The sequence below is a fragment of the Vidua macroura genome, chromosome 6 (genome assembly GCF_024509145.1).
Source record: "Vidua macroura isolate BioBank_ID:100142 chromosome 6, ASM2450914v1, whole genome shotgun sequence".
NCBI classification, from domain to species: Eukaryota; Metazoa; Chordata; class Aves; order Passeriformes; family Viduidae; genus Vidua; species Vidua macroura.
In genome coordinates, this window is record NC_071576.1 from 23,729,749 (window position 1) to 23,757,471 (window position 27,723).

The 27,723-nt window shown below is 36.9% G+C and overlaps 1 protein-coding gene across 1 annotated transcript; it reads left to right on the forward strand.

Annotated features, from left to right (window-relative positions):
• Nucleotides 1-66: 66 nt before the first annotated feature.
• On the forward strand, nt 67-27,184 carry SEC23A (SEC23 homolog A, COPII coat complex component). The gene is made up of 20 exons (XM_053980614.1): nt 67-150; nt 3,639-3,878; nt 5,650-5,707; nt 5,962-6,048; nt 7,219-7,455; nt 7,555-7,634; nt 8,544-8,688; nt 9,031-9,189; nt 9,996-10,111; nt 11,502-11,625; nt 12,708-12,788; nt 14,494-14,583; nt 15,853-15,959; nt 16,846-16,999; nt 17,748-17,825; nt 18,803-18,964; nt 20,374-20,460; nt 21,944-22,099; nt 22,708-22,773; nt 27,002-27,184. The coding sequence occupies exons 2-20, from the start codon at nt 3,658-3,660 to the stop codon at nt 27,089-27,091; spliced, it is 2,298 nt and encodes a 765-aa protein (XP_053836589.1). The 5' UTR covers nt 67-150; nt 3,639-3,657; the 3' UTR covers nt 27,092-27,184.
• Nucleotides 27,185-27,723: the final 539 nt, after the last annotated feature.

Consider the following 27,723-nt stretch of genomic DNA (forward strand, 5'->3'; position numbering starts at 1 on the left):
GCTCAGCCCGCCCCCGCTCTCTGCCCCTTGACGTGGCGCGGACTCTCCCATCAGCCATGTTGATGCGTCGGCAGCGCCGGGGCGGCTGCGAGCGGGCGGGCGGGGAGAGCGAGCGCAGCGGGAGCGGCGGCGGCGGCGGCCGGGACGCGGGTGAGCGGGCAGGGCAGCGCTGAGGGGGCAGCGCAGGGCGCGGGGAGCTCGAGCCGGCGGAGCTGGGCTGCCGCGGGGAGGAGAGGCGGCAGCTCCTCTCCCCGCGCTGGGAGGCACGGGGGCGCCCCGGGCCGCGGGGCCCCGCACGGCTGCCGGACCTGGAGCGAGCGTGGTGGGAGCTCCCCGCTGTCCTCCATGGCAGTGGGGGATCTCCGGGTGCCCAAAATTGCTCTCGGGGCCCCCAGCGGCCTGAGAGTCCGGAGCTACTGCCGGTCACTGATCAGCACTGCCCGCGGCCTCCCGGACCGGGGCTGGGCGAGCGCCCTTCCCGAGCGGCGGGGAGCGCCTGCCGGGCCGGGCCGGGGCTGGGCGAGCGGCCCCCAGCAGCCCCCAGCCCGGCCGAGGCTGCCGGCGCTCGGGTAGGGCCGGCGGGGCACGGCCTTTCCACGGCCAGGGGTAAAGGGCGGCACTCTCCGGCAGCGCCTGTGGTGCTCCTGTCCGGAGCTCCGCTGTACCTACGCTGATGTGCCACTGACGAGGGTGCCTTCTAGTGTAGGTAAAACTACGAGAAATGCAGGCCCTGCTGCGTTTGATTATGCGTTACTTTTTTCATTTAGGTGGGTTATCACATACCCTGGTTGTTTAAAGAAAAAGTTTTCAATGAGAGGTCTGGGAGAGCAGACTTGGAGGATGACTGCGTTTGAGTGGTGAAAATGTCAGCAACTTGCTTTAGATAACTATTTAAACCATTCTGCTCGTTTATTTTAGTCCCTTGGAACTGAAATAGATTTGTATCTGCTGTGTAATTTGGGCATAAAAATTAATTAAGGGTTTATTATTAATCTCTTTTACCAGGTTGTTAGTGCCTAATAAACTGAGAATAAGTGTATTGTAAGAAAAGTGTGCAGTGACCTGTACTCATTTAGTGGTAGTTAAACACATGGTGCTATGAGGGACTTCGATCTATCTATGCTGGCACTCTTACAGTGCTGTAGAGAAAAATGCTTTGATTTTGTAAGTGTGTGCAAGGATTAGGGGTTATTATTTTGGGGATATTCTGTATTGGGACATATTTATCTGTTATGTGTAAATATTTAAAGGTGCTGATAGTCAACTAGTGACTCTCAATGCAATTCAAGTGTGGCTTCTTTTGTGACACACAGATGAGATTGTCATGGTGTAGGTTTGCAAGGTACGTTCAGCTGTAGCAGTGGGAGGGAGGAAGCAAGCCAGAAAGGACTTCTGTTTTTTTCTGGATATCCTCATCTGTAGCAAAGGTAAAGCAGTGACACCCCAAAGCGGGAACTGTTGTTGTTCAGCTGTTCTGCAAATCCCTTCTCTGAGGTTTTCTGAGGTGGGCAGTGCATATTTTGTGGCATTCAGGTGTCTGAAATTTGGTGTGTAGCCTGTAGGCCAGGAGGATTTGCTGTTCTTGTATAATGCAATACATCTCCACACCTATCTCAGAGAATGTGTCTGCATAGCTGTAACAATGGTAGTGAATGTAACTTGTCAGACCAAGAGTTCCATATTTCATGAATGATGAAATAGGTAAGCATTGTTGGCTCTTGAAAAGGAAGAAAAGGATAGAAGAAAAGGTGGAGAAGATCTTGATTATTAGCCACTTTTGCTGTCTGAATAGGAAATCCATACTTAATAGAAAATAACAGTATTTAACTCAGTAAATCCAACAAGTGTTTTATGTGTCTATGTGCATGTGATTAGTCACTGCACACTGGTGTTTGTACATTGCCCTTTCAGGTGCAATAACTAAGTGGTAAAAGTAATATCCATGTACAGCCATTTCAAACATAGCTAGAGCAAAATGTGGAGAAAATGCTTTGAAGTTCAGGACAGAAAGTGTGACACGTTGCAGTGTTTGGAGCTGGATTTTGTGAATCTATAGTTGCTGCCAGTGAATGGCTGAAGTAGCCTTAAGTTGCAGTTTTCTCTGTCTTCTCAGGAAATAATTTTTAAATGGAGACATTATTCAATTTTTGTGATAGTGGAGATAGTCGCGTTGTGCAGATTCTTGCATTAATATTCCATTTTTCAGAGATAAAATACCTTCAACTTTTTCACAAAACATGGATGGATTTTGATTTATTAGGAGAGAAATTTCTTGAATTCTATATCCTCTTCAAATGCCAGGCTGTTCTTTCCTCTCTTAGCTGAGTTAATTTCTGTCTCTGATTTCTCTGTAGTAATTACAACTTCCAGATATTCTCTCTTTTGCTCAGTTTTGTCCCCCTGCTTTGCAGAAATTTGAGTAAAAGCAATAATGGAAATGCTCTTATGCACAAAGTCCCTCATGCTCCCTGTGTTGTAATTGCCAGATGTGTTTAGATAGGAGCAGATTTGCTCCTAATATCAGTAAGACGTGCCCATTAAAATATTGGCAGTTGATTATTTCTTAAGGATATTAACTGTGAAATGTGGCACTTCCCTTTGCTTTATGTATTTTGTTAGTCTGTTTTCTTAAAAGTTACAATCAGAATAAAAGTGTTAAATTAGGCTATTATTTAAAATAACTTGAAAAGTTTTTAGTTGTCATAGAAACTAAAGGTACAATGCCATTATAATTTTGATAGATAGAAGTAGGTTTTGATAAATTGAGAATTTCTGTGAGCCTTCTGTAACGTATGTAAGGTCAGAACTAAGAATGTCAGTGTGCTTGGGAGAATTCCTGATTTAAATTCCAATTCAGGAAGGTTCCAGCATTTATGATAGCTGTTCATTAACTTGTTACAATATAAATTGAGACCTAGGAGTATTTCTAGTTCCCTTTAGGTGGTTCATGTATGCTTTTACAGTAAATCCTTAATTATTAGGGAGTGTGAGTTTAGATATCCTAGTTCCTGGAAAAACCTGTGCTGTATATACTATAAAATGTACTGTGTAGCATGCAGCAGATAGTCTGGAACAGTGTGTATATAGCTGAGGAGTCTGGGATTGGAGGGAGGGAGTGCTCCTTGCTGACTTTACCAGATGTTCACAGGTACCTGTTGAGCTTTTTAGATGTGTCTGTGATTCCCAGTTCTCCAGCTTCTGAGTAATCATAGCAGAACATTTTGAAAGCCTTAAGTCAGGGGCCAAAATGGTAAATTTGAATTGTTGAAAACTGCTTCTTGGTACATAATATATTGGAATATGGCACTTGTATTTCTTAAAAAGTTACTTCCTAGCATTACTGTAGGAATGTACTCTTGTGGAATGTCATATTGTTATTCCTTTATGTTTGCATGTAGGCTGCATTATGAGATACCAAAAATATGGTTAAAAACTCTTAACAAATTTTATACAGCAGTATTTTCTTTCCCCTTAGAATTATGCACATGGCTTTTAGGATTTAAGAAGCTCTACTCAGTGTTTTATTGACTGTAACTCAGTTACAGTATTTGAATGTGGACTGTTATGTGCATTCAGCATTTAGTAGCTAAAAGTCTTTGCATGTCAACATTCTGCTGACAGTTATCTTTTTATTTTAGTGTTAGAGAGAAGTTGACCATGACAACCTTCCTGGAATTTATCCAGCAGAACGAGGACAGAGATGGAGTTAGATTCAGCTGGAATGTTTGGCCTTCAAGTCGTCTTGAAGCTACAAGAATGGTAGTCCCGGTGGCTGCCCTCTTCACGCCACTGAAAGAACGGCCAGACTTGCCTCCCATTCAGTATGAGCCAGTGTTGTGCAGTAGGACCACGTGCCGAGCTGTTCTGAATCCCTTGTGGTAAACAGTGCATATTATTGTTCCAGACTATTGTCTCCAGCCTTAGAGTCTGGAGAACAGTGCTAGCTGAACTGTGTGCAAGATCTGGTGTATGGAAGTTCAAGTGCTCTTCACATCATTATACAGCACAGACTTACAAGCCTTAGATAGTTCTGCACATAGATTTGCATATGTAACGTATTTACTGAAAACATAGCTTTCATTTAATGAGTCGTTTCAATGTACTTAGTATTGATTAGGTATGTTATTTTTCTGCAACTATATATCTTGGGATTTAGTATGCTCTTGCATTTTGCCTCGAGAAAATGACTTGGGTAAAAAGTTACAATACTCTAGCTTTTGAACTGTTGGACCCTGATATAGTTTAATTTTCAAGTTAAATAAACTACGTTTATTACTGACATTAGTTCATCTGTAGACCAAAGCAGTTTATCTGTTTTAGTTAACATAAGAAGTAGGCATGAAAGAGGGTAGAAAGCTGTTTAAACTTAAGGGTGGTATTGGCACAAGCTCAAATGATTGTGGACTAGTCACGAGTAAGTTTGGGTTACAAGCAGAGGAGGTGTTTCATATGTCATTCCTGTCATAGAAGTACGGAAAAGAGGCAGAAAGATTTCTAGGTTGGAGTTTGATAGGCATGGGAAGGGTCCTGACTGATAGAGATTAGACATGATGTCAGAGAAGCTGTGGAACAAATTTAATGTTATGAATGACTTGTCCCTGCTTGGGAGAAAAGACAGCTTCAAAACAGACGTAAAATTGTGTTTCAGTATTAAGCAATGGCTGGTTATGGGAGTCAGTTGAAGTTAACTTTTTCAGAAGCATTACCTTTTATTGAGGACTGGAAGAAAAAACAATGAAAAGACAAAGCTGTAAAGGGTCAGACAGATGCCAACATTACAGTGAACTGTCTACATTTTTCCTGTGTTGTATGTGCTGGTAATGACTGGATTTTTTTTACCCCTGAAAGGGTGATTAGAGACTCAATCTGAGGAGACTTTAGAAACCTGTGTGGCACTTTGCACTAGGTAATTTGCAGCCTCTATAACTGGTAAAGACAATTAGCAATAGATCTGTGTTTTGTTTACAGCATGCTGGGACTTACCTGAAGATTCAATGATATTTAAAAAATATTTTTGCTCTTGTAGACAGGAGAAGATGTAATAGCAAGAAGTGTACATTGAGAACTATTTCCCTTAAGATGTGATTAGGACTTTAAGACATCTCTGTGGTGTGAAGATAGAATTTGCATTTTTTATTTTGGCTGTCTGAATACTAATAAAAATGTAGACAAAAGGAGGTAGACTCATAATTTGAAAGCAATGTTGTTTTTGTTATAGAGATAGCTGTCATGTTGGAACCTTTTTTTTTAGGGCATAATGTATATTCAGGCTAGTCCCACACTCTGACAGCTAATAGATAGAGGCAGAAAAAGATGAAAAATTCCAAGGTAGGGAAAGTTAAAAAGATTTGTTAAAACCATGGAGAAAGGCTCAAATATAGGTGCTGAGTCTGTACTTTTAAATTTCTTATTTGCATCTTTTTCCTGAAGACCATTCTTTCTCCCTAAACATAATAATTAGCCTGATACATCTGTGTAAGGCTCCACTTACTTTCTGTTTGTAATGTGGGTATTTAGGAGAAAGTATATTTGAAAGAACCTTTTTAAAGTCAGTGTGTTTTTTAAAGTTTTAAAGACATGTATTCTAAGGACGGTGAAGGAAAATGAATTGTTCATGCTATGTAAACTTTTCCTGTTGTATTTTTATAGCCAAGTGGATTATCGAGCAAAACTCTGGGCTTGCAACTTTTGTTACCAGAGAAACCAGGTAAGAAAATGAAACATTCAGTATATAGAAAATATTTTTATGAGGTAAAATGAAAACCTTGATTTTTCAAATTACAGTTGCAAACTGAAATTGACAGCAAGAGCTGGGGTGTGCAATAGTATCTTCAGACATTGCATTGAGATTTTTTCCATAACAGCAATAGTGAATATCTGTTGAAAAAAGTCTGGGTTTCCTTTCCTTTGTAGAAATTATCATCTTTTATTTACATTTAATTTCTGTGTTTTTATTTGCAGTTTCCTCCTACTTATGCTGGCATATCTGAAATGAATCAGCCAGCTGAACTTTTGCCTCAGTTCTCCAGCATTGAATATGTAGTACAGGTAAAATCATTAAATAGAATATTGAACATCTATTGCCTTGCAATATACAAAAAGAATAAATCTCTATTTTGCTCTTCACTCTATTTTACTGACTGTGAGTATTTATGTGCTTGTTAGTAGATTGAATGTTGATGCTGTCAGTTGGAAAAGGAAAACATTTAATAAGAGCATTAGGATGGCTTATAAGACTGGTTTAAAAAGAAAAACAGAGTTCTCCTCTAAAGGTGATGCTTCTGTTAGGTCTGTTTCTTTACAATGAGTTTAATTTGTGTTAATGTCAGGAGGCTGCTTACCTCTGTTGCTTGCTGAAGTAATTTCAGTTCAGATTTTACTGTCCATTCACCTCTGGTTAACCATTTGAATTTAAGTTTGTATTTGAATGATGAGTAGTTAGTTCTAGTGCCGTCTGGTTTACAGACATAATCAGTTCAGGTGTTTGAATTTTAATATTCATACTTTTTCAGGATAGAGGTTACTTACTGAATAGAAATAAAAAATGGACCTAAACCTCTAAATTGCAAACATTTGCAATTTCAAATTTTCAACCTCCAAATTAATTTTTGAGGATTAAAATTTGTAAAACCTCAGTGAGGCAAATTATAATCTGAATCCTCAGTGAAGTATTACAAATTTTAATGAAAGAAAGAATGAATACTGGACAGAATCTGTATTCTCTGCCAACTTTTGTAATGCAAAGTAGATGGAATGTTTGCTCATAGTACAGCAAAATTAGTTTAGATAGAATAAAAAGTACTGATTATCTCTAGAGTAAAATTAGGAGGTGAAATGCCAGGGACTGTTATCAGGCTAGAATCTTTTATAATTGTGAATAGTTTTAAGACTTCATGTTCACTTGGAGCAATAAAAGCTTATTGGATATTAAAAGATGTATATGATTGGCTCACACTTCAAAATTACCTGATATCCTGAAAGGAGTTTTTCTTTTCTTCTGTTGTAAGCATTTCCTTTTTGTACAGAGTTCACTTTGGTGGGGGTTTTGTTCTGGGTCCTGATTGCTGATTGAGAGAGAGTTAAGTTAAATGGAACATTGACATTACTGGTATGATTAAAATTAAAACTTTAACAAGATGTGCCTTACGTGTTCATTTTCGATCCTTTAAATATTGCAAGACTTGTTTTTCATATGATTCTAATTTTTGTTTCTCAAAGCGTGGTCCTCAGATGCCATTGATATTTCTTTATGTTGTGGATACATGCATGGAAGATGAAGACTTGCAAGCTCTGAAGGAATCCATGCAAATGTCCCTTAGTCTCCTGCCACCAACTGCATTAGTAGGTCTCATTACCTTTGGCCGAATGGTGCAAGTTCATGAGCTTGGCTGTGAAGGGATTTCCAAAAGTTATGTCTTCAGAGGAACAAAGGACCTCTCTGCAAAACAGCTTCAGGTAATGAACAGAAGCAAACAAAAAGAAATCATTAAGGTGCTAATGGTGAAATAGTCTGTAAATAAATTGTGTAATAAAATCTTATTTATTTGACTGCAGGAAATGCTGGGGCTTACAAAAGTAGCTGTTGCACAAGTCGGTCGGGCTCCTCAAGTGCAGCAGCCACCACCTTCTAACAGGTGATCTACTTTAAACATCTTAAAACATGTACCTTGACTGCACTGATGTACTGCAAAACCTAGGTTTTATGGTCATTAAAACAATAAACTGACAGCAAACCTTCTTGGTCAGGCACAAATTTACTAGTAGACTGTTCTTTCCTACAGTTTGTACTGGGAAGAATTGACTCAATGCGTAATAGTAATACTATCTGGATGATTTTTGGAAGTGCTCTGAGAGGCACATTATAGATACATAAATAATAATAATGATTCTTCTGTTGATTGGTGTGCTGAAAAGTGTTAATAGATGTTTTAGTGCATCTATTATTTATCTGTCTCTTAGGTGGATATCCAGTTGTGCCTTGCTTTTTTCTCCCTCCTCTATTCTTCTTCTCTCCCCTTTGGTCTTTAATTTGGAAATTGCAGGCTGGTGTTTGATTTTCCTGTGTATTTCACTGTGACATAGAAGAAATTTATGAAATTATTGAAAGACAGTTTTCTTGTCTCTGCCCTCTAAAAATTAGCTGCATATGTAGACAAAAGGGATCTTACTATGTTAATTTTTCTCCTGATCTTCGATTGCCACTGAAGTAAGGAAACATGAAATACATAGGTGGTCAGTTTGAAATTTGAAATTTCATCATCTGCTCTGTTCTTTTGACTAGGTAGGGTTCTTTCTGGATAGTGGTGGTATCTCTAAGTCTGAAAGTTTCAGTTTTGCAAGCTCTTTGCTCAACTTCTTAAGCTGAGTGTGTAAGTAGTAATTCCAAACTGCTTCATTTTGATGAAGCAGAGACATTGGTCTGAATTCAGACCAGAATCTAGAATTAGACATCTCAAATATGTCTAATATATTGCTAGTGAGCAATTGATAAAATTTTTATTTAATAACTTAAATCTAAACTACTTCCATGTATTTGTTTCCAGATTTTTGCAACCAGTGCAGAAGATTGATATGAATCTTACTGATCTTTTGGGTGAACTGCAACGGGATCCTTGGCCTGTTCCACAAGGAAAACGGCCCTTACGTTCTTCTGGAGTGGCCCTATCTATAGCTGTTGGGCTCCTTGAGGTAAAAGCTTTAACTATAGCTGTGCTAAACTACAGCTTGATAATTTTCTTGCAGAAAAGCTTCCACAATCAATATGTAAAAACTTTACTAATTGATGTGTATTAGATTTGTAGGATGATTCTGGTGGATTATCATCCCTTACATGCTTAGAATTTCAGACATTTACATATTTTAATAAGGCAAAACTGAGACTTAGAATTACTGGCAGATTTAACTTTTGGGAGTGGAAAAAATGCTGTTATTGTTACAATCCTGTCACTGTGATAAATACCCACATATCTAATTCTTTTGTTCAGTTTGTAGCAAAACCCAATGGTTTTATTTGTCATTTATTTCCTGCAGTGCACTTTCCCCAATACTGGTGCACGCATAATGATGTTCATTGGAGGACCAGCAACACAGGGACCTGGCATGGTTGTAGGGGATGAATTGAAGTTACCTATAAGATCATGGCATGACATCGAAAAAGACAATGCAAAATACGTTAAAAAGGGTACTAAGGTAAGAGATGGTCATGGGATCTCATACACGTTCCTAGTAAGTAAACATTTAAATTGCTGGGCACTGTAAAATGCTGTTAGTAATAGCAAATGTATAAAGAGGTGGGAATTGTGTGGTTTTGTTCACCTGGCTCTGACTAGTGGTATGTCTCAAGAATTTCTTCATAAATTTCAGTATATTGAGTTAGGACTTGCCTAACTCATATGAAAGTTCTTTGGAGTGTTTCTCTAGTTTAATTAGGAAATGTGTGACCAAATGGTATATCTAGTGTTGTAAGGCTGATGGCTTCTAAGACAGGTGCTCAAAACTGCCTCTGTAGCTGGGGAAGGATTAGGCTGTAGAGTTTAGTCATATCTAATTTAATTTAAAATGTACATTTGGTTTGGTGAACTGCATCCAAAACCTGTTGAATTAATATTGACTGATTATAATGGGAGCTTAAACAATTAGCTCGGTTGCAGGCACCTCTTTATTGTAGACACTTGAGATGAGAGTAGTAAATTCAGTTCTGTGATGGATCTAGCACTAAAATGCAGTGCTTAAAAGGAAGATGATCAAACTAAATTTCTAGTTTAGATAGGAGTCAGGCTCTCAGCTGAACAGAAAAAAAAACCCCAAGTGTTGAAAATTCCAGTCTTACTAACTTTAGGAAAAATATACTTTTATGCGAATAGAATCTGATAATGTTGTTTTAGAAAAATTTTGTGACTTCAGGATTTAATGTGAAGACGAGAGTTCACACTGTAAATTGCTATGAAATTAAATTCACAATGTGAATTGCTACTGTATTTTCATCTTGTATTTAGCATTTTGAAGCCCTGGCTAATCGAGCTGCTACAAATGGTCATGTTATTGACATCTATGCATGTGCATTGGATCAGACTGGTCTACTGGAGATGAAGTGTTGTCCCAACTACACTGGGTATGTGTCTATTTGTTTTTTTGTAGTATATGAAGATGCAGCTTAAACTTGTTAAACAGGAAACACTTGTAAACAATTCTGCTATTTAAAAAACAAAAAGTGTAAACAGACAAACTGTGATAGCAACATTTGTACTGGAATTTTAGAATATCTTGGCCTTCTGCAGATTTGTCACCATAATTTTTGGTTTATTCAGAAGCAGGTTTGCTGTTTTATTTTAATGTGATCTTTTCTGAGGCTTGAATAACATCTTTTAAGCAAACAATTTATCAGGTACACTGTTTCTGTTTTTCCATGTATATCTGTGTAAGTGGCAGGTTTCAGTAAAGATAAAGACCTGTCCTTATTTTTCTTGTTCTTCTGAGTGGTACAAAACCCTCTGTTATTCTTTCTGTCTTGTTTATGTCATTCTTTTATATATTGTTGTTTATAGGTTCAGCTAGAGGTTTAGATGACTATCAGGCACAGCTCCTGAGTTTCAGGCCAGCTTGGCCATGCTAATGACTTCTCTTCAGAGCTGTGTGTATAGCCTTAGCTTGGGAGCTTTCACTGTTCAGGATATTTATGCTTAAATTTGATTTTTACCTGCATATTTGACACCTGTTCCTTTTCTGCATCAAACTCAAGTTGTGTTTTTGTTTATACTGTTTTGCTCTTTCTGTCTACTCCTGTGACTCATCTTATTTCTGTAGCCTGAATGTATAGTTTGTTTATTTCTCCTACAGCTCTTCTATTTTGGTTTTGGTTACACCCTGCATACAGGGAGGAATTTTTTATTCTGTCTATGTCTATTTTCTTGTATTTTTGAGTATCCACCTGGAAACTTCTTTTGGGTGTAATATTTTACCTATTGACATATTTTACTAAAAGGTTTTAATTAACATTTTTTGATTATTTTTTGAAAATAATATCTGCCATTACTATTTTCTAAAGGCAGGGTGTGATACTTCATGACAAGTGGCAACTGTTGTAGTTATATCCACAGAATGTTGCTAAGCACAAAAATAAATCATGTTTCTTGAGCATAGATTTAACCCTGAAATAATGAATGAACTACACAAAATATTATAGTTTGGAATAATAACTATCAGAAGTAAACACTTTGTATGACAGGATCTTGAGACATCCTTAGTTTTCAAAGTCCACTACAGTATTTTCCCAGTGAAAGATTTTGTTACATACTATAATGACCTTAAGATGCACAGGGCAAGAAGCTCGCTTAAAACTTTCGTCCTTAACATTGTAGCAAAATACTAATTTAACATTTGTCTATTTTAAGGAGGTAAAAATATGTCTCACAGTGAATTGTCTTTAGTTTTAGTCTTTAATAAAAGTTAGTTATATAAGTAATCTAATTTAACTCATGGGTTTTGTTTGTTTTGTTGTCTAGAGGCTACATGGTAATGGGAGACTCTTTCAATACATCATTATTCAAACAAACTTTTCAGAGAGTATTCACTAAAGATATGCAAGGACAATTTAAGATGGGATTTGGTGGCACATTAGAAATAAAGGTAAGCATACAAAAATGCAGTCTGTTAGTGAAACAGTGAACAGGATGGCTGCAAACTGGAATCTTTGCCCTTTTAAGGAAGTTTTAGAAACATGCTAAACAGATGTGTTGTTTGGCCTGCACACAGCTGTACATAGTCCTACCTATCTTTCTGTAGATCTGGGGTTCCGTAAATGTGAGTTAGGTATAATGGTAGTTCTTCTCACCTTGCATTCAAGGTGAGTGTTTAGATTTTGATATCAGTGGTTTCTTGTTTTTAGGTAAGTCAGTTTCTCTGTGTAGTCCAGGACAAATTTTCTGTCACTTTCCATCCTTATCAGAATCCATTCTGCATTTTAACAATGTTGTTTTTTGCCTCCACCATTGTAATAAGCTTGGAGCTGAATATGCGGTAGGTTCAGGCACTGCCTTCCTTGATGTTTCTCAAAAAATATTCCAATCCCATATTGTAGAAGAATATGAGACTCTTCTCATTTTTGGTAAAATTCTGTTTAAATTTTTACTAATAAGGACAAATAGTTAAACCCTCTTTTTTTTTTTAATATACATATTGATGTGAATTTTGTTGAAAGATCCTAGAAAATGTAAAAAGGGAGCCCCAGTTCTAGAGGAATGTACAGATCACTTCAAAGAGGAAAGTGACATTGGAAGAACATAAATAACTAATTTAGCAAAATATGTTTAGGACATAGAGTAGAAATTCTTTATCAGGTGTGTGTAGGCTTATCTTACAGTACAAAGTCTTCAGTTTTAATGTTTGAGTATTTTTATCCTTTCATTAGAAAGGAAACATTACCCCGTATAGTTTCTAGGCTCCTATGTTTATAAACCAAGCAGCTTTTCTCCATGTTTCAATTTATGTTCATGCTGTTAAGATATACTAATTAGCATAGCAAATAAACATAATTAACTGTAGAAACTGAGCATGTGAAAAGGGTCTCCAGATGTATCAAGCATTATTATAACCTTTCCTAAAGGTATCAGTAATGTTGTATGCCTTGAGATTTTAATTATCTAACAATAAAATGAGACTGAATTCTTTAATGTGGCATCTTAATGTATATTTTTATTTGAAATATGAAGACTTCAAGAGAAGTAAAGATTTCTGGAGCGATTGGACCCTGTGTCTCTCTCAACTCTAAGGGACCTTGTGTCTCAGAAAATGTAAGTAAACTTCGGTGAAAATAATGTCCTGCTATGGAAAAATAGAATTTAAGATTTCTGGATTTGAAGAGTGGCTGAAGCTTCCATAAATGGAACAAAGTGGTCACTTTTTACTGATTTTTAAATTAAATGCAAGCTTACAATTGAATCTGACCTAGTAATGACCTTGCAGATGCCTTGTTAGTTGTTTAGATTTGTCCACTTGTTTAGATTGCTTAGATTTAGTTGCTTTAAAATTATTATACAAAAGTAATATGATGATGTAGCAGAAACCAAGTAGAAAATGCTTTATTGTTAAAATCAGAGCTGTGTCCTTTTATCCAAAGTGAACCATAAAAATTTGTTTTTTAGAAAGAATTGACAGAACAGGAGGACACAGGATTGGAAACATCCCTTTTATCTGATCTCTGTCTTCCCATTTCTGTAGCTGTTCCACTAAATGCGCATTTAATTAATTGATTGAAAGATCCAGCTATTGCAGGCTCCTGAAGTAACACCTTTAAATTATATTAGACTTAAAACATCGCTTATTTTCTTATCAGATAATATGACTAACTTTTGATTATGAATGAAAAAACAATGCCTGCACGTGACCAAAATGTCTTACATTTGAGAAGTCTCACTTTTGTTCTTAACAATTTACATAGTAGAACATTTCCCAGTATGAAAATGCTCACAAATGACCTGCTTTAATCAAGCACTTTTATTCCTTAAATTTTCCTTGTATTTATGACTGCATCTTTGTGAATATAGAAAATTCAATATAACCAGTGGGGTTTTTTTCCTCTTAGGTAAAGATTTTTCTCATTTCATTACATGTATTGCAATAAAAGTTAAAAACCCCAAAAATAAATTAAAGGTACATATCCTTATTTAAGCTACATACCTATTTCATAGGGGGTAATAGAAATTCACTTGTGAGATCGTCTGTTGCTTTTCAGTTTTATCGTGATTAATTTATATTCCAAACCCCTTTTTGTTGAAATTATCTGAATTCAAATCTGAATATGAATAAAATGAGAGTGCATGCAGCTCATTTCAGTGGTAACTGGACAATTCCTCTAGCCATAATGCTTTCAAGTGAATACAGGCACCATAACAATATTGCCAGCATAGTTTTCCTTAGAAGTTTTATTTGGTTTCCCTGTGTCCATTATGGATGATGGATTACTTTAATTGGTTTTGCTGGATATTTATGTTGCTTTGATGCCAAAAAGGAATTGTCAGTTGAAACACATTGCTATCTGTGTACACAGTTACCATATAATGACACTTCAAATAACACTTGTTAGAGACTTAGAGTTTTAGATTCGAGGCTGTGTAACTAAGTAAAATACAGTGTGTAAGCTATTACTTAAAGTTTTACTGCTGCACTTTAGAATAATCTTTCCACTTGCATGTGCTTTTTGCCTCTGCTGAAGCAAAATCTGGTATTTTCCTGTTTCTGACTTGCTTTTTCAGTCTTTTTCTAATGCTGGCTTCTGATCTTTCTAATGTATTAATTATTTAAATCAACAGTCTCTTTTTTTTTTCCTACATCCAGCACTGCAGTTGCTTTGCAGGAGTGTTTGTCTGAGAAGGTGACAGAGTGAGCAGGGAGAAAACTTGTGAGAGTAGTTGCAGTTACCTGTAATGACTAGATGCTGTGTTTCACAAACCAGGAAACACTTCTTGTTTATAAAAGTATTACAAAATCTTTCTGCAGGAGATTGGAACAGGAGGCACTTGTCAGTGGAAGATTTGTGGTCTTAATCCTACTACAACACTTGCACTGTACTTTGAGGTGGTAAACCAGGTAATAAATATTTATCTACTTGTCTAGGAAACACAGTAATCTTACTTTATATGACTGTCAAAGCTTGTATTTTTATGTCATTCCCCCAAGCACAGTAGCGGGGATAAAGATGATGTTGCCATTTTGTGTTGTCACAGTTTAGAGGTGGACACTATCTGCTTAATGATGGGCTAATCTTCTTGTTTGTGATAATGAGCGCTAAAGAACTCTACAAATTTTGATTTGAGTTCATAATCTCTAACTCAATTTTTTTCTTTCAATATGTTATTTATTGAATATATTTTAATCGCACTATGCGGAAATGGCTGTATTCTGTGTATTTAAAAGTGCTTTTCAGTATTTCTCTGATATTTTAGTTACAAGGTAATTACTACATAGTGTTACCTTTTAATTTTTTGCTCAGTATTTGCAAGCAAAGATTGGTTTCATTGAAATTCATGAAGGACAAATAGTCTGGTTTCCTGTTTCCTTTAGGGAAAAGAGGATGAAAATATGAGGAGCAAGTGTGGTACTCATTCTCATACTATTTCTTATTCCAAGAAGCAGCTCAGGGACTGAGCTGACTCTAGTTTCTATATATTTAGTATGCTGTACTTCATAGTTTGTTATCTATGCAAAGGTGTGAAAACTTGAACTTATATTAGCCAGGTTTTGATTTTACTTCTAGTGGGCTTACTTTACTTCTTATGTTGGGCTCATTTTATTAGTAGCTCTAAAACTGGCCTAATTATTTTGTGCAATAGTTGATTTCAACTCTCCTTCTCTTTTGAATTGTTTATATAGCATGTAGACCTGCATTTTCACTGAGCAGAGTTTTGAAATTGCAGTTTACACCTGAATTTCAGTCTTTGTTTTGACAGTGCTTTTGGAGATCCACTGATCAACATTTTAGATTATTATCAGTTTTCTTCTCCTGTAATTCCAGTGAGTCATATGGTGTTCAAATAGAATGTGATGAAACCAGGAATTGTAAGGCCCCTTGGAAAACATGATCTCTGTAAGGGAATGTGTAAGGAGAGAGCATTGGGTGCTTTAAGGATATCTGGTGAAGGCAGCAACTGCTTCTAACATCCCCTAACAATCTCCAAGTTGATTATCTGTGTGTAGTAAAGGTACTCAACATAACAAAAGCACCAGACAATGCATTAATATAACTTGGGCTGCCTATTGGAAACAGTGTTATGACTTTCTAGTAATTAGTTATACATTTTCAAATTATACTGCAGAATCTTGAGATTTTCTTTCATTTTCTTTTCCTTTTGTACTTAGCACAATGCTCCCATTCCTCAAGGAGGACGTGGTGCAATCCAGTTTGTGACTCAGTACCAGCATTCCAGTGGACAGAGACGTATCAGAGTGACCACAGTTGCCAGAAAGTATGTTTTACTTGTGGTGAATAATTTTTGAAAAGTCAGGGTGTATATCTATATATATATATGCTTTTTACTTTGTAGATTTTGTAAGCAGTCTTTTGTTTGAGACAGTTTCCTCTCTTGTTCTGTGGACCATTTTTTCTCTGAGAGGTTACAGTGGCTGTATAATGTTATTGTAGGAGTGCTCTGAAGAAAGCCAAGTGATTTTAGACAAAGGGGAAGCTTTGAATAAAATTCAATATACTTCACAATTTTAGGAAATGATGTTTAATATTTTGAAGGCATTTTTCAATGTCCAGTGACATTTATTTAAGCTGAAGGAGATCATTGCTTGGTTAATTTGATGGAAAATTCAGTTTATTGAAAACAGTATTTTCCTATTTGTTGAAAAGACTATGTTATTAACTTAATTAGTTGTATTAGTAGAATTCTGATGACTGATGAAAGGTCTAATTAATAGTTTACTCTATAAATTAAAAAGAACTGGCAAAGTGCACAAGAAAATTGGTTATGTGGGGATGTGGATTAGATTAGTGGATTGGTTATGTGGGACTGTGTGATTAGATTAGTGGATGGATGTTACAGATGTTTTCTGTAACAACCTTTCATCATTAATTTTTAAAAAAATATGGTACCTGTTCTATTAGTGACATTATATTTTATTTCACTGGTTGCATGGCATCTGTAGAAATAAGGAACATTTCTAACTAAAGAATGGTTAACTAGAAGGCTGCATATTTAATCTGCCTAGTAGATTTTTTGAACCTTCAGCGTGAGTTTGTTAAACTGCTAACCGTTAAGGTTTCTTTGCCTTAATTTTGAAGGGATGTTTTGAGGTTAGATTTTTTCCTTTCACTGTGATGCAAATCCCTGTATTTGTATTTTGCAGCTGGGCAGATGCACAGACTCAGATTCAAAACATTGCTGCATCTTTTGACCAGGAAGCTGCTGCAATTCTCATGGCTAGATTGGCAGTGTACAGGGCAGAGACAGAAGAGGGCCCTGATGTGCTGAGGTGGCTGGACAGACAGCTTATACGACTGGTAAAACGAGCTGTATTGAATGACTCAGATGGGTTTCTTGTTTGCACACACATAAGTGACTACTGTTCAGTGATAGTTCCTTTTAAAATAAAAGCAAAAAATGAACTGAATGCTTAATTTCCTCCTGAGGTTATACAGAATTAACAAAGATTTTCTATTTTCAATTTAAAAAAGGGCAGGTGAATTTTCAGGTTTTTTAAATGTATTTTCATTTATTTGTTTCCTCAACATATTATAATTGCCAGGAATTAAGAGAAATTTTAGCATGTGATGAGCAGAAATTATAGTTTTCTCTACTTTCTGTTGTTTGTAATGATATTGTAGAGTAAATATTTTTAGCAAAAAAGAAAAAGGAGGCAAAGTATCTAGAAAACCAATGGATTTTTTTTTTATTTTAAAAAGTTCAATTTTCTGTCTAGTCTTTTTAATGTATTCTAATTTTTATTTGTAAGTAATTAGTTACAAATAATTTAACTTTAAACAATTTCTTCTGCGCTGTTTTATCATCTAAGTCTGCTTAGTTATTTTAGAGGGAAAAACAGCCAACACACAAAGTTCTTAAAGCCTCATATGCAAGAAAATCACTGCTTGTTAAAAAGAAAACTTGTGTCAGTGTTTTTGCTAGGTTTCTGTCTGTTCTCAGTTGCAAGCACCACAAGTCATGTGCCTGTTAAAACCAAATTTACAGTAATGGCATGACCATACAAGTATATTTCTTAATACCGATTTTCTTTCTTGTTTACTCCAGTGTCAGAAATTTGGAGAATATCACAAGGATGATCCAAGCTCTTTCAGATTTTCAGAAACATTTTCACTTTACCCACAGGTGAGTTTGTCTATAGGAAGGTTTATCTATAGGGATGGAAGAGAATGCTCAGTGAAGAAAGAGTCCTTGTAGCACTGAGTACAATAAGGCATATCAGGATGAACAGACCCCCTGCCCCTAACTACTGTCTGGCATGTGACATTAGGAAAATCACTTCTGTTGTCTGTGCTGCTGTGTTCTCTTTTGTTCTCTGCCCTTACAGTTAAATGTCTAACTATGTATATTTTTTATTTCTCCTACAATGAAATCCTTATCTCACCTGAATTTGTGATTCATATAATGACACTTCAAAAAGGGCTGCTCCAATGAAGAAATTCAGAAAACATGAGGAAAATAAATGGATTTGCCTTATTGTTTCTCTCCTATATGATTTATGATACTGACCAGAAAAGAGACACTTCTCTGTGACGTGAACTTGACCTTGACTGTATTAAACTTCGAATAGTTTCTTTGCTAATAATCCATTCTGATAAATTTCTCCCTTCTGATAGCTTGATACTTCACTTTTAGATTCTTCACACACTTCCATGATATTTCTGTTTCAGTTATGTACTAATATGTCTGTAGGTGTTAAGTGCTGTGTAGAGATTGAATCAGCATGTGGAGAATTTGTTTCAGCAATGAAAGTATATGCTTTTAATAGCAAAGTTTGACTTTGCTGTGGTTAATGTTCCTTTTTCTGTTCACGTTCTATAACTTAGTTGTAGAACAGCAACTTCCCTCATAGGAATGGCAGAACTTACAGTAAAGAATTTCAAAGCTGCTTTGTAGGTTTATCCATTCTGATACCTCTCTTACTGTCATGGGAGTGTGTAAAAACTAGCAAAGGTGCCTATAGAGATTCAAAATGTTAAAGGTGTTGAAATTCAGTTTTGTTGTGGCATTGGTCTCATGCAGTTTGTGGAAAATACTTCTCTCTTTGTACAGCTATCCTTTTTGTCTGTCAAAAGTTCAAAACAGTGGTTCTTGTTTTGCAGTTCATGTTTCACTTGAGAAGATCTCCTTTCTTACAAGTTTTTAACAACAGTCCGGATGAGAGCTCCTACTATCGTCATCATTTTATGCGTCAAGATCTAACCCAGTCGCTTATTATGGTTCAGCCAATTCTTTATGCCTACTCTTTCAATGGACCTCCAGAGGTATCAGTAAAATAATTCCATAGTGGGTTAAAAGGTGCTTTGTTGAGGAAGAGGTGATTGCTGTCTTCACTGTTACATGTTATAAAATGTATTGGTTTAAAATATATTGTATGAGAAATAACATTCACTTAATTTAAAGCAACTATGAACAAGGCATATCTCAGAATTTTGATGTAGCAGTCTTGAGAACAAAAGTCACTTTGTAAAGAGGTTATGTTTTAAACTTAAGAATGGTACTTTTTTGTTAGTTTTTGAGAGCTTTTTGTGGTTTTGTGGACCCAGAATGTAAACATAAGAAAAATTATTTTATTTAAAAATGTACTTTCACTGTTGCCTGAAAGAAAAGTTGAGGGTTTTTTTTAAATGTACAAAATTTCCTCAATTTTATTGCCTTAATCCAAAGTTTCTGATTTTGATATGATTCCCTTTATAAGTAGATTTAGTACAGAACCTTCCAGCTGACCTTGTCATGGCACATTCTGTATAAACCTAAAATAAAAAGCTGGTCTTCCAAGAAGCTTCTGAAAGAAATGTCAGGCACTTTGTGTCAGCAGATAACGAAAGTAGTCTGTTACATAAGAGAGTGAGGCAGTGAAAACAAACATAGAAGTCAAGGATCTTGGCAGTTTGTATTTCTAACTTCTTTTAGGATTTTTTCTTTTATTTTTTAGATTATTCATGAGGATATAAAAAAAAGACTTTTAGAAGTGGAGTTCAAATGAAAGTAATAAGGTGGTTTGTGAAGAGCACCTTGCAAGTCGCCCATATATGAAAACCAAGTAGTTCCATTGGTGATTGAAGGATAAATAAGATTAAACAGGACGTGATGTCTCAGTGTAGAATGAATATTTTTGTTACCTCTAGTAATACTGATTCAGTTAAATCATATAGCACTGATACAGTGTCATTTGACTTAAAACCTTAAATACTATATTAGATTTCCAAAATCATGAGTATTTACTATATACAGTATTGGGGGATATATATGCACAGTACTAATATGCTGCAAGAACAAGACTAAAAAAAGACCCCAAACAACCCACAAAACCCCAAATCTTACACTTGAATAACTGCTGAATTCTTATGCATTGAAATACAATTCAAATTAATGGCATTGTATAAATACAGAGGTACATTAAAGACTAGTAAAGTGCATAGTAATGAAAGGGGTTTCAGCTCTTGAATACATTTTTATTACTTTCATGAAGTTTTAAATATAGAATCAGGCAGGATAACTTCAGAATGAAATTGTGTGGGTTGCTGATGTGTCACATGAAAAGGAGCAAATACAGAGCTTTAGTAAGTGATTGAAAAAGTTCCTAAGTTACTGATTTAAAAATCTGGCAATGCCATCTGATTGCTCAAATCTGCATCAGTTGATAACTTTTTAATTTATTTTTAAATCTTAGCCTGTTCTTCTGGATAGCAGCAGCATTTTACCAGATCGCATTCTCCTTATGGACACCTTTTTCCAAATCCTTATTTATCATGGAGAGGTAAGAGTTGTCATTTCTTACATAAATGCTCTTTTTCTGTAGGAGTGCTACATTAGGGAAATCATTGGAAGTCAGGCTCTAGTTCTCATGCACCTCAGTGCTTGACCCTCTCATCTGCATGGCTGACAGCAGAGTCTTAGTTCGTGTTTGTAGTTTGGTAGTTTAACGTGTCTGTGTGTAGATACCCGACATGACTTGACGTTTTGGTCCTGTTTCTTATGATGAGTTTGAGATAAATTAGCTTCAATGTGCAGAGTATTTTTTTAGATCAATATTTTTCCTACTTTAGAAAGTGTTATACCCTGCCTTCCCCTCCTCCTCACTTTTCACTCATTTATTTTAGACCTTTAAATTGGTTCTCCAGGGATGGGTAGTCAGAACACCAAGTTTTATAGTTACCCTTCGTCTGTACTGTACTGGAGGAATGGAACTGCTCCTGGCAGTTTGGTAGGTAGATATTCCTTAGTAATAAAATTAAAGTGCTTGTCACTTGTTACTGCTCTGCCTCACTGGAGGAACTGAGCTGCTGCTTTTTACTATTTTGCAACTGTAAATGGTTCATAGCTGAGAATTTGAAAAATACTATTCTGGATCATGTCCTTGTAGCTGCACTGATAAAAATATTTACTAAAGTTTGACACTTCTTAAGTAGCAGAATATTATCTCATTTTTGTAAGGTGCTGTCAGTAAGCAGCAGTGGTGGGCTGCTCCCTGAGGGAAGGGGAACAGGGGCTGAGCATCACTGCAAGGCAGGGAGGGTCTTGTCACTGAGGACCTGTCCCCACTGTCCCAGAGCAAGGCAAGCAGAGCAGTTGTGGGCTGTAGCCAGGCTCAGCCTTTGGTCCAGATCACCAAACAAGTTGATGGGGATGAGGCAGCTCCAATTTCTGGCTGTGAAGTCAAGTCCCTGAGTGGGGGCCCAGATCAGTAGGTACATGGCCTGCTACAGGCATGTAGGTCAGACAGGAGCCAGGAATGAGACCCTCAGTTTAAAAGCAGCTGCCAGGCAGAGGAGGAAGGAGCCCCTGCTGAGGGTCCCTCCAGGGCTTTCCTAGCAGCTGCCTGTATCAGTGAGCTGACCTTGAGCAGCCAGCTTCACTCCTAGAGGGTGGGGAGGTTGTGCTACAGACTCTGAAAGGTATCAGTATAAATACTTATTTCATATATGCCATAGACATCCATGTTAGAGAAGTGTAAATAGTATATTTGACCTCCTCCAAACAAAATATTTGGCATGTAAAAGATGACCAAAAAAAGGAAATACAAATGGACCACAAATTGTTAAGAGTTTGAAGAAAAAAATCTAGTAGCATGTTACTTGCACATCTTGGCTTTTAAAAATTAACTTACGTACTATGGGGTAGAAAGGGATGAGTGATAGAAAAGAGGCCAGCAGTGGCACATTTTCCTCTGAAAAGACCTGTGTATCCTCTAGGAAAGTTTGGTGAATCAATTCTAAACTTCTTTCTTTCCCTGTGCCCAGACCATAGCACAGTGGCGTAAGTCAGGCTACCAAGATATGCCAGAATATGAAAATTTCCACCACTTGCTACAAGCTCCAGTAGACGATGCCCAAGAAATTCTCCATTCCAGATTTCCAATGCCCAGATACATTGATACAGAGCATGGAGGAAGCCAGGTATGGTGAAGTGTATATTATATGATCTTGGAAAGGGTATGTTAGTAATGTTGTGAGATATCTTTGGTAGTAAACATGCATTTCTCTGCTAAAATATACATAAGTTGCAAATTAATGTTTTGGCTATTAAAGCTTTTACAGAACAAGCTATTTATTAGTAGCTTTCCCTCTAATTTGTGAATCCTGCTATGTAGTATTATTTTAATCATACTGACTTGGACTGTCATATTCTTTGGGTAAGGTACATAGAGCAGAAAAGACCGTACTTGTCTGGGTCTCTGAACCGATGCCAGAATTACTATTTGTGTCATTTTTTTTAAACTTACTAATTAATGTCTTGTTGATATGCACATTTGCTTTGCTGGTGCTTGAAAAAGACAAAAGCTTACTTTCAGCTACATCAGAAAGTTGTTACCAGTTCTTCATTATAGCTGTGGAATCAGTGAGTGGCTTTATTTACAGAGGTGCTGTTTGCAGCTGTTTCTATTATCTGTCTGTATCTCCAGATACTAGAAATTACATATTTCATACCTATGCAATTTTTTTCTGAGTGCAGGAAAATTCTGTTTGAGAAGATCAATTTATTGTCTTTGTTTTATTTTTTAAAGGCTCGTTTCCTGCTTTCAAAAGTAAATCCCTCTCAGACTCATAACAATATGTATGCATGGGGACAGGTGAGTATGAATCTGCTGATGAACCTTGTATACATGATTTCCCCCCCCTATTTCAGAAGGCAAGTGAAGTAGCATTAGTGAAGTGAAGTAGCATTACATACATATAAGTAATAATGCTTCTTTTGAAACTGAAAAATGCAGTTTTGGTCTGATGTGATCAAAATTACAAAAGTTAAGAAAAATGGGCTTTATTTCTTCAGACAGAAATTATCTGGTTTACTTTCTTAAGCTTCTGTTAGGCTGCTTTCATGTCTAGCCTACTTTCTTAGACAGTGTTGTCTAAAGACTATGGGTTTGATGTTTGCCTGACAGAGCCCCTCCAAGCCTCCTTCACTGAAACAGTTTTGCAAAGTCAAAAGCAGATATTTTATTGAGGCAACAGATAAAAAGATTTGGAATAGTCACTGATAAGTGCACTTACTGCCTTAGTACTAAGTATTCTAAGGCTAGACAATGATTGATTAAGCTAAGTATACAATTTACAATTCATTAAGCTTAACTTCACCAGTAATTAGGTTTAGTTTCATTCTGCTTAGTAGCAGAGATGCAGATCTTACCAAAGAGTGTTCCTACTTTGGAGGGAGAGAGGAGCAAACCCATCAGCCTATCTGAAAGGTAGAATCATATTCTTGTCCACACCACGGTGGAAATATTCTAATTATACCTGCTGTAGTCAAATAGGATGTTCCCTGTTGCTTCTGTGAAAGATGTAAGAAGGGCAGCCACTTCATTATTTTCATATTGGTGGGTGTGTTTTTTCATATATAAATGTGTGACAATGAGGGCTTAGGCAGCTTTGGTCGGGCTGAGCTGTCTTGTAGATGAAAATGTGTGTATTATGCTCAAGGGCAGAACAGAACAATAACAATTCAGTATTGCTTCTTCCACCTGGCTGAGCCATTAATAAGGCTGCTTGACCTTTGCCTGGTGGCCTTCTCTTTAAGTCAGCATGTTGCAGCCTTGTATTGTTATCTTCCTGTCCACCTGTATCACAGAGCTTTAGATCTCATCGCTATCAATACCTTCAAAATACTGGAAATGAGAGTGCTTTCCACAAATGAAGTCTAAGGGACTTTTTTGCAATAGGGGAAATAAGTTTTGAAGGTAGTTATAAGCAAGAACTAGAAAATACACCAGTGCCAGTGTACTGATGTTTTACAGAATTTCTGTGGCCTGATTGACCAAGAATCAGTTTTCAAATCTTGTCTTTAGGGCAGTAAAGTTATGTTCAGAAGTTAAACATTCTGTAGCAGCTTGTATTCTGGAATTGTTGCATCTCTGTTCCATGATCTCCTTCCACATTTACATTCTATAGTGAGACACTAATGCAGTGTCATTTTCTCATGCAAATGTAATGGCATCAGACATTTGAAGCTACATACTAACTGTGCTCTTAGAGTATTTTGCTAAACGATGTACAGTGTTGAAGTAATGAGTGAGAAAGCTCTGTAGCAATTTTATGGCAGTCACTTTGTCAAGTAAGTTTACTTTACATTTTCATAGGGATGAATTGGTTCTGATGAAGCTTCTGGCAGTGAACAGCGCTGAGATCCAGAGTGAAAATACTTGAAAATTCTGTACTGAGTCAGGTCCAGCACAATTTGAACACAAATCCCAAATTCTTTTGCTTCCAAAGTTGGTAATCTAATCAGCAGTTCGTTAGTGCTTCTCTTCATGCTCACACATGCTGTAGTTTGGAAGGTCTTGTTTTTAATTTAAACATTACCTGGAATTTTTTGAAGTTTCCACATTTCCAGCAGTACAGGACAACTATTTTCTGTTTAATTAGTAAGCAAATGAAACAGTACTCCAAATGTAAATACAAAAAAAAATCTTTAACTGATCTGTATGATAATTTTTCATGCTGGACAGGTGAGAGTAATATATATTGCAAAAGATAGCTGTCCATTGTAATGCTGAAAAGAATTCAGTTCTAGGGGAACCTAAGAAATGGTATATTAAGCTCCCTAGGGGCTCTGCAGTGTGTGTGCTCAAGATAATATGCTCTTGTAGGCGCAGGGCTTTTGTGAAAAAAAGTTGAATCAAGTACTAATTATGAAATGAGAAATGTTATGTCTGGGAGAAATTTAAAGCTGATTTGCATCTTGCTTTTTTTTTCTCATGACCTTCCTGGATTGTTTAATATTTTATTTTGTACACAACTGAAAGTCCACATTGACCTGAAGAGGGCACCCACACACCACTGAAAACGTGTTTCAGGAGGTGATGAATTGCCTAGTTTGGTTTTTAATATTCTAGGTAAAGATTTTCTTTAAACTTTAGCAGGCAGGTGCCTTAATACTACAGAAAGCATTTTCAGAAAATAATGATAAACTTTTTGTGCATCTCTATTATGTGATCGGTGTTTGAAGATGCAGTTGAAATTTTCAAAAAGGACCTGTGAGTCCTGATTGACAGTTGCTGGACATGAACCAGTGTATGCCCAGGTGGTGAAGAAGGCCAGTGGCACTCTGGCTCGGATCAAGAATTGTGTCCAGCAGGACTGGGGAAGGGATTGTCCTCGTGTGCTCAGGACTGGTGAGGCCACACCTTGAGTCCTGTGTACAGTTTTGGGCCCCTCACTGCAAGGAGGACACTGAGGTGCTGGAGCGTGTCCAGGAAAGGGAAATGGAGCTGGTGAGGGCTCTGGAGCACAAGTCCTGTGAGCAGTGGCTGAGGGAGCCTGGGGATGCTTAGTCTGGAGAAGAGGAGGTTCAGGGTAGACCTTAACACAGCTACCTGAAAGGAGCCAGGTAGGAGCTGGTCTCTTCTCACAGGTGACAAGCAATACAAAAGAAAAAATGGTGTCAATATACCAGAGGACATTTAGGCTGGATATTAGGAAAATTTCTTCATAGGAAGGGTTATCAAGCATTGAAATGGGCTGCCCAGGGAAGTGGTAGAGTCACCGTCCCTGGAGGTATTTAAGAGTTGTGTAGATGTGGCACTTAGGGACGTGGTTTAGTGGTGGGTTTGGCAGTGCTGGGTTAATGGTTGGACTCAGTGACCTTAGAGGTCTTTTCTGCGTAAATGATTCTATAATTCTTATATAAGAGAGCTCAGAGTTCACATTTGACAGGCTTGGAAGTACAGCATCTTTTAATCTCATCTTGCTGCCATCAGATGATAGCTAATTTAGTGTGCCTTCCTTCAGAGTGGCTGTTTATTGTAGTCATCCAAGAAATCTTGCTGCACTTGGATTTGTCTCTTGATCATTCACTAAGAACTGTTTCTGGCCAGTTCTCAGAAAACAGCACCACTTCTAAGCATCCTCATTAAGACTTTTGTGTCTGTGTTTTGGAAGACTTTACAAGAGTTCTGACAGCTCTGGTTTTATTTGGAAATATGGATGCTTAGTACCTTTGAAAAGGTTGAATTGTTGAGCTGTACAGGAATTCTTCCTGTATCTGTAAATGGAAATAGTGGTAGACTGGTCTCAAAAGACTTAAGGGAGTTACTATGTAATATTTGCAGAGTTGCCAACTGCTGGTTTATTTTGACTTCGTTAAATTTGTTTAAAAATAATAATTAAAACATGACCATTTTGAACTTCTTGGATTTGTGAAATTGCAAGAATCCACCAAAAAGGGTTTTTCAATTCTTTTGTGATCTGATTGCTCATGACTTTGAGATGCTTTTTGTCTTTCTCTGAAGTGGTACAGAGCCACAGGAGAGAATAGGCCCACCTCTCTTTGGGAAAGCTGGATGACCTTCACTTGGTGTCAAATCAGACCCTTAGGGGATTTGTTTCCTCCTTTGACCATTTTGATATGTCTGAGCTTCACTGACAGATACTGATTTGTTGCTTGTGTCATTTGCATATTACTGTTTCTCTCCTTTTGACTCTACTGAGGTAGGAATGATGCAGGAACTGTACTGTGGAAATTTTATTTACATGTAACAGTTTGTAAGTTAATATTTGGCAGCTGTCAAAAACTTTTGACTTTTGTATGGCTAATGTAAAGATCTTGCTATACAGCAAGTCATTGCTCTATGTGTTAAAATGGAAGAGAATGTAGTTGTGGTTTATGCTTGAATTCATGTAAATGTATGAAAATTTATGTAAATGTACAGTCTGCTGGGTTTTTTGTCAGAATTTCAGCAATGATGCGCTTCTAAGATCTTGCTAAATTTGTAAAATGTTTATTCAATGGAACATATTGTGTCTTAAAATGCTTTTTCTTCACAATGTGTATAATCAGTTCTCCTTTTCCCCCTTATTTCGTAGGAGTCTGGAGCACCCATTCTTACTGATGATGTCAGCTTACAAGTGTTTATGGATCATCTGAAGAAACTCGCTGTCTCAAGTGCTGCCTGAAATTCTGCAGTGCATTGGTGGCACAGATAAACTGCAGCCATGTTTCAGCTTTTTTCTCCTTTACCCTTTTCCATGTCTCTCTTGACAGAATGCTCTGATATGCACAGGCTGCCTGACTAGATCTAAAGCAGTGTTGTTTTCAAAGAAAAGCTTTGTTATCAGCAAATGTTTTAATGTGAACTGCAGTTTGTAAAAATTGCAGGTAGTAGATTAAGTTATAAGCAGAGGAAAAGAACAGTAATTTTGATTACTGTGATACTATAATTACTTTGATATAATTTACAACAACTTTGAGATGTGATTTCACTTTCTTGTTTAAAATGGTTGGGGTTGATTATGCTCTGCAGTACAAAGGCCCATTGAACAATAAAGGAAATCTTCGGTAATGTCTGGCTTTCCAGACTGCCATGTGATTACTCATGTTCACTCAATCTGAGCCTGAAGTGAATAAAGCAACAACAAAATGCCTATAAGAATAGTATTAACTCGGTCTTTTGATTTAGGCTGATGAACTTCTATTTCCTGCAGAGATATTACTGTTCATGAGTTGTTTATTTTAGGATGATTTAATTTCAAGTATTTCTTCCCATTTACCCTATTTGATTCTTTGAGAACAGAGTTTTTCTTTATTT